We start from the raw sequence: 12,302 nt of genomic DNA, 5'->3' as shown, positions 1-12,302 counted from the left end.
CACCTTCGCCGACAGGTGGCGCCAGATACACAGGCAGGCTACCGGAATGTACCACTTACCCTGGCCCTACGGGGGGGGGAGGGTCATACGTCTCAATGTAATCATCATGAATCCGAGCAGCTCCACATCCCTGACAGCGGGGAAGAGGGAGGGGGAAGGTGGACCGGACTTCCTCATTTCCGGCGGCTGAGGCTCCCCCCTCGCCAGTCCAGGATGGTATTGCCCGAGCTGGCCGCTGCGGAGCCGCCCGGGCTGGGCAGGCAGGCGGGTCCCCGAGCTCAGGCGCGAGACCCCGCCCGGTTACCGTAGAAACGGAGGGACTCCCCCCCTCGCCCTGGCCCCGCCCCGGACACGGACACGGACAAGTCGCTGGGAAGAGGCAGCGTCCGCGCCCGCGCCCGGCTGGAGCCGCCGCCGCCGCCTCGCCAGGTGGGTCCTTGGGGCCCCTGCGCCGCCCCACCCCGCTCTCCCTGCTACCCTGCCGCTTCCGCCCCCGCCGGGACCCACAGGGAGAGCGGTGTGTGTGTGTGTGTGTGTGTGTGGGTGGGTGGGTGGGTAGACCAGGAGGACTTGTGGCACCTTAGAGACTAACAAATTGATTTGAGCATGAGCTTTCCTGAGCTACAGCTCACTTCATCGGATGCATTCAGTGGAAAATACAGTGGGGAGATTTATATACACAATACGCAGCCCCATGCTCTGGGTCTCGCTGTGCCTCCAGTTGCTAGAACAGGGGCTGGATCATCCGGTAATTGCCCTGTTCCCTTTATTCCCTCTGAAGCACCAACCACTGGGCTCTGTGAGAAGACAGCCTATTGAGCTAGATGGACTATTGGTCTGATCCAGTATGGTCATTCTTGTGTGTGTGTGTGTGTATACCTATGTATGAGAAGCAGGGGATCTGTGTGTCTGTGTCCGGGAGGGAGGATGTATATATGTACACGCCTATTCTAGTGCAGAAGTGCAGACTGTCTGAGATGCTGCAGCTCACACCCTCCCCTCCCTGCAGCATTGGCAAGCTGTTGTAACAGCTGTGGTCTTTGCCATAGTGCCTGGCTATTAGATGCTGCGGGGGAGGGCTGTGTGGGCCCTGTTTGCTGCATAGATGCTGCAGGGTTTCCTCCTCCAACGGTACCCACTGACTTAGGGTGAACTTCTGCCCAAAGCACGGTGTCTAGTCTGGCACCCAGGGAAAGGGAGCCCCTGATTCCTGGTGAGCAAAAGTGCCCTGCCGTCTGCACAGTGATGCATGGTTGGAACTTGGCGTATACACTGCATTGTCATTATTAATAGGGGAAATGGAAAGAGAACAGAGAAACTTAAACCAAGTTATGGTGTGTTTGGACAAAAACATTCTTGTTTATCAAGCAAGTGTTTATCTATAGGGATCAGCCACAAATATTAAAGGTACATCTCAGGTTAAAAGTAATATTTTAAAACCAAACGTATTTTCTTGTCTCTCTTTCATCAAAGATAGATAAAAATGGGAGGAAATGTCTCAATTACTTTACATAATTTATTCAGTCTATGTACTTTTTCATTGATCTTATCTTTAACTATGAAAACAGGCTGGTCAAATTTCACTTTTATTCATCAGTGCTGGGGTGTTTTAAAAGCAAGCTTTTGTCATTTAAAGAAATCACAGAGATTTTGATTTATAATATGATTTTTAAAACTTTTTTTTAGTGTAATCTACTGTGTTGACACAGTAGATTAAAGTAAAGAGCAATACAGTGAGGTAGCAAGAGATTAAAGTAAAAGAATAGAGAATTCATAAGGAAATAAAACTAAAGCCTTTACTCCAGTATATTAGATTCTAAGGTAAGATAATTCTGAAAGTAGTAAATGATGCAAAACATGGATCATTTAATACTTTTTTTCAACAATAGTCTTATAATGAAACAATTGGATATGTCTGATACAAAACAAAAGCACAAAAAATGTCAGTTAAGGTGTTACTCCAATAGTGAGCACATCAGTATAGTAATAATCTCTCTTACATGCTTTATAAGTTAGAATTGTCTAGAGTGATGCTAAACATAGCAATGCCAGCTTTAACTACTAGAATCAGGGTACTTGCACTGCTATACTAATTGTGATTAGTCCTGCATCCTAGTGTCACTGTACTCTGAGGTAATATAGAAAATACAAACTACAAATAATAGCTATATTTGCAAAACACACCTCGTGTGGACACAGCTATACCAGCAGAACTGCACAATTTTCCTGGTATAAAACTGCGTCTGAGTATATTTAGATTGGAATTTATTCAGCCGAACACTTTATGATCAAATTATAAACACATTTAACAGTGACTGATTTTCATGGAATCACAAATCATTTTCAAATTATAAAGATGTACCTATTTCTCTCAATGGACCATTTGCCATCAAGAATCCATTTTTGTACTTAAATGTTTAGTAGTTACACTCTCATCCTATATAAAGTACTTCCACAATGCACGCCAATTTCAGAAATAATAAGGGTATTTATCCAAAAGCACAGTAATGTGTCTTGTGGAGAAAATAAATAGGGAAATGTTATTTACTCCTGTTATTGACTTCTGAAGTCAATTTGAGTTGTGTAGCTAGATGTCAACAAATTTACATTCAATTTTAATAACTGCAAAATAATATTTGAATGAAGGCAAGATTGTATTATACAAGAAAATATTCTGACAGCAACAAGTAATTAAATAATACTTTTTATTGGTGACCCTAAAGCCCACATTCCATTGCTAGAAAGCCCCATTTTAATTTGTAAACTAATACATTAAAATTTACTCTATAAATCCTACCTTAAAATATTAAAGATTAATGTGACAATCTTAGGACTATACTTCAACCTGTAGGCACAATAGGATGTGGAGATTATTACTATACTGATGTGCTCACTATCGGAGTAACACCTTAACTGACATTTTTTGTGCTTTTGTTTTGTATCAGACATATCCAATTGTTTCATTATAAGTACCCTGATTCTAGTAGTTAAAGCTGGCATTGCTATGTTTAGCATCACTCTAGACAATTCTAACTTATAAAGCATGTAATACAATGAGAGAGAGAATTGGGCCTGAAAAAGGTAAACTCTCTTTTAAAAAAAAAAATGGCATTCTTTATTTTAAGTAATAATAAATAAAGTTGCTTGCATACTATAGATCAGTGGGGTTATCTACACTTAAAATGTTACAGCTGCCTCACTGTAGCATTTCAGTGTAAACACTAGCTACACTTATGGGAGGAATTCTCCTGTCAGTGTAAGTAATCCACCACCCTGCTGTGTACATGGGGCTTTAGATTGGCTTAAATATGCTGTTCAGAGGTTTGGATTTTTCACACTCCTGAGCAATGTCATTTTGCCGACCTAATTTTCTAGTGTAGACCAAGCCCAAGTGTCATAGTCATAGAATTTAAAGCCAGAAGGGACTACCAGATCATCTAGTCAGACCTCTTGTATATCACAGGCTAGAAACATAACCCAGCAACTGAAATTAGACCAAGGTATTACAACTCTCAGACTAAACTGTTATGTGCCATAGGCAAAGGATGGGAGGGACCAAGTTGCACCAGTGCCCATGGCCCCTGCAGTGGCATGGACTTGATTAAGTGAGATATACCCAGATGAATCTAGCAAGCAACCCACATACATATGCTCTAGAGGAAGGTGGAAAAACCCTTATGGCACTGCCAGTCTGATCTGGGGGAGAATTCCTTCCTGACCCCCACATATGATGGGTGATCAGTTGGACTGTGAGCATATGAACAAGAACCAGCCAGCCAAGCACCTGAGAGAGTGAATACTCAGTACCTCCTCAGAGTACCAGCCTCCCCCATCCAGCATCCTGTCTCCAGCTGGCTATCTCCGATGCTTCAGAGGAAGGAGACCAAAAAACAGAATATGTTGAGGTGGAGTAGAGGGAAATTCCTTCCTGACCTCTGCAGGTGATTGGCTGAAGCCCTGAAGCATGAGATTTTTAGGAACATCTGACTTGATTCAGAAGAGACACTCAGAACTGCTGAGCCCTGTCTCCCGCTTCTTCCCCTCCCTCCCCCCCGTTATCACAAGCAACCCTATTGTACAAGCCCACTCACAAATTTTTCCAGTCATAAAGTACCACTGCTGAATAGATAGATTTGAAACAGCATATGTCAGAGATCACGAGGGAACTTTTAAGGTGTAAGAACGGGGTCCACATGGAGAGCTAGTACACAACACGCTGAAGTGTTGTAGATTTATATCCCAGCTTGCTGCGCAGTAGGTGTATGTTTAGACATAGCCTGGATGGATGTCAGATAATTTTGCTTTTTAACTTCTTAACTGATAGTGAGGTAGTAACCACATCTTTCTTCCTGTTTTCATGCATTTCTATTTGAAGATTAAAAAATGGGTTTGAAAGATGAAATATAAGTAAGTTGTGTTATAGTTTCAAGTGTTTGTTCATAATTTGCCACTTTCTAAGGCCATATATTCATTGGAGAGGGGAAAAAAGGGTGTATTCTTAACTCAACCTAGTTAATTCAACATAAAATCCTAGAGAAAAGCAGGTAGTTTTCATATGTGTTAAGAGGTTGGGTTACAGCTCCACCAGCCAACATGTGAAAATTACAGATTGCCTGGTCTTCTCTATCACCAATTAAGGAAAGACCTTTTTTGAAGTGAAGATGAAGCCTAATGTATTCACTGCCTAGAAACTTCATTAATGCAGAGCTAATATTGACTGGCGGTGCCATTACCTTTCCAGAATGTTGAATGCACTTGTACTTAAAGCTCTGCTGGTGGAGGGGGAAAGGCTTTATCTTTGATGGAGGGAAGAATAGAACTTGTCCCTTAACTACCAACATTTTAAAGAGTAAGTTGATTAGAATTGTTTTCAGATACAGACTTATTTTAATGACTAAAGTAGGAGCCTCTCACTGAACATTTTTTAGTGAGTTTGACAGTATTGCCAATCCCAGCTGTTTGAAACTTGAATCAGGAGCCTCAGAACTATGAGATGGGTCTAAAAATCATGAGATTCTAAAAAAATATGTTTTATGTTCTTTCAACTTACTTCTGATTTTTGAGCCTTTGGTATGCACTCAGGTAATGTTTTAAGGCTTTGTTCTACAACCATGAAGACTCAAAACTTTTTTTAAAAAGTGAGAACTGATATTCTCACTTTGTACAACTCCAGGAGCTGGGATTTTAAGAGAAACACTAAATATTGTGAGACTTCAAATAAAATCATGCAAATTGGCACATAGTAGAAAATCATGCTTTAGTGTGAATTTTTAACTTTCTGTTGCTGCAGGTAAAATGCCATCGATTACTATAGCTGAAAAAATAGGAAAAAAATCTTCCTCTCCTTCCCTTATTCATCCCCAGTTTATTTACTTTGTGTATAATGAGTTCTTCTGTGTAGTGACTCTCCCCTACTGGTACTGTATAAAAGAATCACTCAGACATAGGAGAGAGCATTTCTAAAAATAGGAAACTGTGACTGAAAAACCACGAAAGTTGGCAATGGGAAATTGGTGTCATGCCTTAAATTACTTTTAATTCAGTTTTTTAAATTAAATAAATTGTTTACAGTTCCCTTTCAAACATGTCTGCATACTTACTACACCCTTGCAATCTTTGCAGGTGTAGGCTTTGTCAATATTTAATTCTTGGTTAATTTTTCATAACAGTGTGTATTCATTTTAGTTTGCCAGGTAGTTTTGGCTTGCTATGAGAACCTAAGATGGATCCAGAAGAGCAGGAGCTGTTCAGGGACTACAGATACAGAAATTATTCTTCAGTGATTGAAAAAGCTTTGAGGAACTTTGAATCTTCAAGCGAATGGGCAGATCTCATATCTTCACTTGGCAAACTCAATAAGGTATTCTATCTTGGAAGTGTTTTTGTTTTGTTTTGTTTTTTATTAGGGTTACCCTTTATTGCTGGCTTTGAGACTAGGACAGCTAAAGATCTTTTTAATAATGTGTCGAAGCCCAGAAAACAACTTAGGGAACAATTATAGGTTGACAAAATAGTGGGAAGTTTGTTTTTAAAAAACAAAAAATTCCAAGGGCTTTTTCAGTTAATGCAGCTATTACTCCTGGGGGAATTCTGCATCACTGCGTGTGTGCAGAATTCATGTCCATTGCAGAAATGACTTTCTGACAGGGAAGCTTCAAGAGTGGTTACGTGCCCCTTCCCAGGAGCAGGGCGTGTCATTTTGGGTGCCTGGAGCAGCCAGCGGAGAGGTAAATTGTGTGGCTGGGTACGCCCTGACTGGGGCCAGTTAAACCAATCTGCCCAATCCCTATGCATCCAGACCCTCTATTACCAGACACACACCCGCCAAGCCTCACCCAGAGTCTCTCTGCACCGGAGCCCCACTCTCCTGGCCCTCCCCAGCCCCACCTGGGGCTCCTACCTTGCACTGAGCTCAGCTGATAGTTCTGACTCAGGGTGGGTGAGGAGTTCACTTCCCCTGCATGGAATGGCCAGGACCGGGTACACTTACCCCCAGAAACCTCTCCTGGCTCCGCAACCCTCCCCCCTTGCTTCCTGCCCCCATCGCTCCTCAGCCATGCTGGGGGAGAGGAAATTGTATGGGGAGCTGCTCCCTTGTCTGCCCAATCCTTGTGCATCTGGACCCCTTGCACCCGAACCCCCACCCCACCTAGCCCCACCTTCTCTGCACCAGCCCTCCCTGCCAAGACCCACTCCCCCTGCACCCAGACCACCGCCTGCTGAGTTCCCCACACTCAAACCCCTATCGTGACGAGCTCCAGCCCCAGCTGCCTGGACCCCCAGTCCACTGACCCCAACCAGGTGCACCTGGACCCCCACCTCACCAAGTCCCACTCCCCCAGCATCTGCACCCCCCCAGTGACCTCCCTCACCGAGCCCTATCCCCCCCTACACCCACACTCACCCTGCTGAGCCTTAACCACCTTCACTTAGACCTCCATGCAGAGTCCCATTGCCTCAGAACCCCGCAACAAGCCCTGTGCATCCAGATTTCACCCGGACTCCTGACCGAGCCGCCTGCACCCAGATTGCCCCACACAGAACCCTCTCACCCCACACCAAGCCCCTCCACACTTGGATCTTGCCAGGCTGCACCTGTCTGCCCACATCTGGTGCGCCTGGTATGGAGGGGCAGGGCCTCAGGGTGTTTCTGGGGCAGGCCCGGCCCTTGCGCTGTGTCAGGGTCAGGTGCAGCCTCACCACCAAGTCTGTGTCTTGGGAGGGGGCTGCAGGGTGATCTCCCACCTCCATGCAGCCAGTGGACTGTGCTCCCCACTGCCATGCTGGAGCCTCCACATTTATTTATTGACAAATAAAATTTGCAGATTTTTAAAATATTGTGCTCAATTTGTAGTTTTTTGGTGCAGAATTCAGTTACAGATACAGATACAGATTCAGATTCAGATACAGTTGAAGCAGGTGTGGAAACTGCAGATCTCCAAGTTCAGATGTGTCCGCAAAAGCCTCCAATGTAGATGCAGTTATACTAGCAAAACTGCACATTTACTAGTATAATCTTCTTTGGCTACATTGTGTAAACCTTACTAACAGATCTCCACAGCTGTGCAAAAAGTGGAGTTAGTAGGTTTACTAACTGCCTTCAGTGTGTGCTGTCTTCAGAAGAGAGAAGTTGGATGGTGCTACCTGGGCTGCACGAGTTATCAGTTATACCCTCGCATCCTCAGCAAACCTTCATTTTTTTTTTGGACTGATAGGCTAGTCCCTGCAAGAGAGAGAGGTTGAATGGAATGGCCAGGAGAACTTGGGACCTTCAGAGAGTTCCACTGATCATTTCCAGATGTCACTGGGCACTTGCACGTGGAGGAAGATGAGCTCTGATCTTTTACCTTGGCTAGTCTTGCTCACTGGGGCCAGCTGACATCTACTAGCTGAAAACTCTTGCTCAGATGTGTAACTGACAAAACATGCAGCAGTATAGTGCAAACCAAACAAAAAGCTTTTATCTGTTACGTCAGTCCATCTGCCCTGGTATTTTTTAGACTTAATCTTCTTAGGGTTATAAAAATTACCGGATCATACCAGTGGTTCCTCTAGTCTTGTATCTTGTCTGAGGCTATAGACTATACCAGATGCTTCAGAGGAAGGTCCAAAACACCTATTGATGGAAAATTACAAAATAATCTGCTTGTAAGGAAAGTTTCCTCTTGCCTAAGCAGTTACTAGCTGTCTTATGCCTGAAGATAATTATTAATTACTGTTTAGTTCCAGGAGTGCCCATGGAGTGTCTGGTGTTTTCCTTATATAGGCAGTGCAGTCCCCTGGGCAGGGATTTTATAACCTAAAGTTACAGTGCGGAGGGAAGCAACAAATATTGCTGTGTTAATAGATGTATTTTAAAAATACATGAAAATTTATACTCCGTTATACTCTATGAGCATGACAGTGTTGCTTAACAGCAAGTTTCTTGGCATCGTGACAGGTGGGCCTTCAGGAGGAACTCGAATGTGAAAAGAATGGGGAGCTTTGCTGACAAGCTCAGGGAGATCCTTCCTGCATACTGGGTAGCATGAGTGATGGCAAGGAGATGTTTGGGAGAAGCATCAGAATTAATCTCTCTTAACTTTTTAATCTTCTCTTATTTCATGTAGTTATCAACGTTCTTATATTTTGATTGATTTAGATTCTGTTAAGCTCTTGGCTTCACGGATTTTTGCAGTAGTGAATTCCACAAGATAATTGTGGGGGTGGGTGTATAAACTTGTTGCCATTCAACTTCATTGTAATCTCCATTTCTTCCTGTATTAAGACGGTAAACTGGTGCCTGTGGGGATGAGGGGTAAAGGGAAGAAGAAGTAGCTCTCCACTACCCCTCCTCCAGCTTCGTGGCTGTGGTGAAGCAAGGGGAGAAAAGAGCTCTGCAACTCTAGCACTCTTTTCCACCCCCTGCTGTGTGTGGTTTTTTTTTGTGCTTCTCCTCTGTGAATATCTCCAATGTCTCGCTCTGCTTAGTCTTATCAAGCAGTAGCAGCATGAAGCTGATGTGGTTCTTTGCAATTTCATTGTTGCCCCCAGGGTTCTGAATAGCAGCAGTGAAGCCGACTGGACTTCTGTTCGTTTTAGTCCGTTGCTGCTTGACAAAACTGCAACAGTGGCACTAGAGTAGTCCGTAGACTGAGAAATACAGCACTACCTCATTTAATGTTCTTAATACGCTTATTGCAACCGTAAGGATTAGAGATCCCTGTGATAATACTGCAACCACGTGCAGTATTTTTGGGCACCATGTTGTATTTTGTTTTAATGCGTGAATGTGAAATAGCCATTATATTGAGACGGGCTAGACATTATTAGCTGTAGAATATTCATAGCCCTTGGTATCAGTGTGAGTGATACGTATTTGTGTGTTTTTAAGGGGGGGAGGAGCTTTGAAGCTTGGCCTGGGGAGTTATGGGAAGGACTGATTTTATCTGTTTTCAGGAGACTGGGGGACAAAACAAGTTGTTGTTGTTGTTGTTTGTTTTTTTTTAATAAAAAGATGACTTTAAACAGACACTTTGATTTTGATTCAACAAATGGACAAAACTTTCTGTCCAAGAGGTAAGACTTCAATCCTTGCTGAAGGGTTAGAAGTAGGGTGACCAGATAGAAAGTGTGAAAAATCAGGACGGGGTGGGGGGTAATAGGCATCTATATTTTAAAAAAAAAAAAAAAAAAGCCCTGAATATCGGGACTGTCCCTATAAAATGGGGACATCTGGTCACCCTAGTTAGAGGGAATGTTGGTCTACCAGATGCCCCAAGTGAAAGATGGGCGATTCCTGGTGTGTTTAGTGAGCATTAAAATCCTTTTATTGTTTGTTTTTTTTCCTTGTGATGTTTTTGCCCTAAGAATAAGTGTGCTTGTTTAGAAAGAGCTTTACCGGTAAATCACACCTTTCATAGTCCTTGGAGAGAAAGCTCATCCTAGATGCTGGCTTTAAGGCAGACTGGGTAGTTGTGGATATCACAGAGTATGTCAGGCAGCTGTGCAGCCTTAAAATCCCCTGTCAGAAGGGAGTAGGACACAGGACCCTGCGCAGAGACAGGTGACAACTGGAGGTCTGAGACCTGACTAGGTGCTCCTGGAGTGGACCCTGGAGACCTTATTTCTGTGCAGTTCCCCTGAAACGGTGAGAATTCATTTTTTATAATGAAAGCTTAAAGTCTGTGGAAATTGGTGATTTATGACCCCGTGATTGCCAGGGAAGACTTTCCATTTGTCACTTACAAGTGGATTTTTCAAGCACTACTGTAGAAAATAATGTACTATGTTTATAAAAGGTCTATTCCAAATACATGGAAGTGGACTGTGTTAATTACCAAAAATTAAATAATGACACCTTCGTCAGTGTTTTAAAGACTTGCTTTGTTTCGTGGGAAAACTATGAAAAACATTTCAATTATAGATAAGTCTCCATATTTCTCTTTAGCATGAAAATGGGATCTTTGTTGCTTAGAATTTTATGTGTTCTTTGTCCTTATGTATCACTTCAAAACATAATCCTTGTTTGATGTAAGTGCATTTCATGGGATTTAAACAGCTTATTTCCTATACTGTGGATGCACAGTATGACCAGACTTAAGAGTCCAATTAAATTTGAGTGTTATAAAAATAAATCCTGTATCCTTATTCCCTTAATCTATTTTGTATAATTGAAATATACAAGGTCTTGTGGAAAGATTATTTCACAGCAGTGATTTTGACAAACTGTTCATGAGGCTTTTATACCTTTTTAGTTCACTATGTATTTTTAGAAATAAGGTTATTCTTTTCTCATTCCTATTCTCGAGTAGTGCTTTCACCAGCATTTTTATTGTCTATATACACGTGTGTGTTAACTGCTAGGAAAATATTGTTTTGTTGCTAAATAACAAAATGAATGCCGGTATTTAGAATGTTCAGTACAGATTGCAGTGTACAGGGTTTGGTAATCCTTTTTTTTTTTTTTTTTTTTTAATAGTCCTGGTGCCAAAATGTAATTGTGCTATTGCAGATTTTGCCTTTGTGTGCTAACAGAATGGGGTGAGGTTCTGTAAAGTTACTGCTGATAGAAGCTAACAGCAGTTTTTGTCTGGAAACTGGTGCTGGTTCATTGTGTGTAGGCATATCAGTAAAGTTAGTGCTTTTAACATACATGTTCATAGCCAAAATATCTTTAATTAAATGATCTAAAATTGTGTTATGCAGAGTTAGGGTTGTCCAATGATAGTTTGTGCCCTTCGAAAATGTAAAGTTCAGCAAAATTCAGACTTCTGAAAACCAGGAAATACGAGGTATTTTACAATATAAAATATCCATCCAGTCTTACCTCTGTCCCCTGGAACTGGCAAGAGCCACTGGGATCTATCTGCATGCATTCCAGCTGCAGTCCCCGTGTTAGGTGTAGCTGTGCTGGTTGGTGCAGATGTGTTTGTGATATGAGGAGATCTGGGATTTAGTTTGAGGAGCATCACAGAGCTGTCATTGAGATGATGTGAGGAGATGTGTGATCAAAGAAAAGAGGTGCATGTGTACCTTGAGGTTCCAGTCTGGCATCATTTCAATATGGAATTGTGTAGGCTGTGTCAGGAGAAGGGCACTGGGGTGGTCTTGCTATGGGTATTGTCAGTAGTGATGAGATAGGAGAGCAGTCTATGGATTTAATGGTGGGTAGGGGAAAGCATAGGTTTAGGTGGTATCCTGTGTGCATGTGTGAAGGGGGTTGTAAATTGTTAAATTTAACAAGTTTGGTATTCTTTCAGGGGAGTAAAAAGAAAAGGAGTACTTGTGGCACCTTAGAGACTAACCAATTTATTTGAGCATGAGCTTTCGTGAACTACAGCTCACTTCATCGGATGCATACCGTGGAAACTGCAGCAGACTTTATATACTCTGTATGTATATAAAGTCTGCTGCAGTTTCCACAGTATGCATCCGATGAAGTGAGCTGTAGCTCACGAAAGCTCATGCTCAAATAAATTGGTTAGTCTCTAAGGTGCCACAAGTACTCCTTTTCTTTTTGCGAATACAGACTAACACGGCTGTTACTCTGAAACCTTTCAGGGGAGTAGGCACAGTGTAGAGAGCAGCCGTCCAGTACAGTAAAAAGGCAGAGTATGTGTATGTGTGTTATGGTATTTTGTGGCATCTCTCAAAGAGGGCATACTTCAGGTTACGTGTGTGTTTTCTTTAAGTCTGTATTTCCTGGTTTTCAGAAGTTTGAGTTTTGATAAACTCCTTGTTTTAAAAGGCCACAAACTATCAGAAAAGGCAACCTTAACTCTGTGTTAATTAAGCTTCTTGCAATTTAGTTTTCTAGGGTT

At 42.5% G+C, this 12,302-nt stretch overlaps 1 protein-coding gene across 5 annotated transcripts in view; it reads left to right on the top strand.

The window, feature by feature from the left end:
• The first annotated feature begins 315 nt into the window (after positions 1 to 315).
• DOP1B (DOP1 leucine zipper like protein B) overlaps positions 316 to 12,302 on the top strand; it is an 87,438-nt gene continuing 75,451 nt past the window's right edge. For 2 of the 5 annotated variants that reach the window (XM_084611780.1, XM_084611778.1), the window contains exons 1-2: positions 317 to 429; positions 5,686 to 5,860. In XM_084611780.1, the coding sequence (XP_084467906.1) occupies positions 5,723 to 5,860 (138 nt within the window). In that variant the 5' untranslated portion in view covers positions 317 to 429; positions 5,686 to 5,722. Of the gene's footprint in view, positions 430 to 5,669; positions 5,861 to 10,052; positions 10,130 to 12,302 lie in introns of those variants that run through there. The other 3 variants (XM_084611781.1, XM_084611779.1, XM_084611782.1) reach the window with 3 other exon arrangements.

Source organism: Lepidochelys olivacea, assembly GCF_965140295.1.
Source record: "Lepidochelys olivacea isolate rLepOli2 genome assembly, chromosome: 1".
Lineage (NCBI taxonomy): Eukaryota > Metazoa > Chordata > Testudines > Cheloniidae > Lepidochelys > Lepidochelys olivacea.
This window is presented reverse-complemented; position numbering and strand designations above follow the sequence as displayed.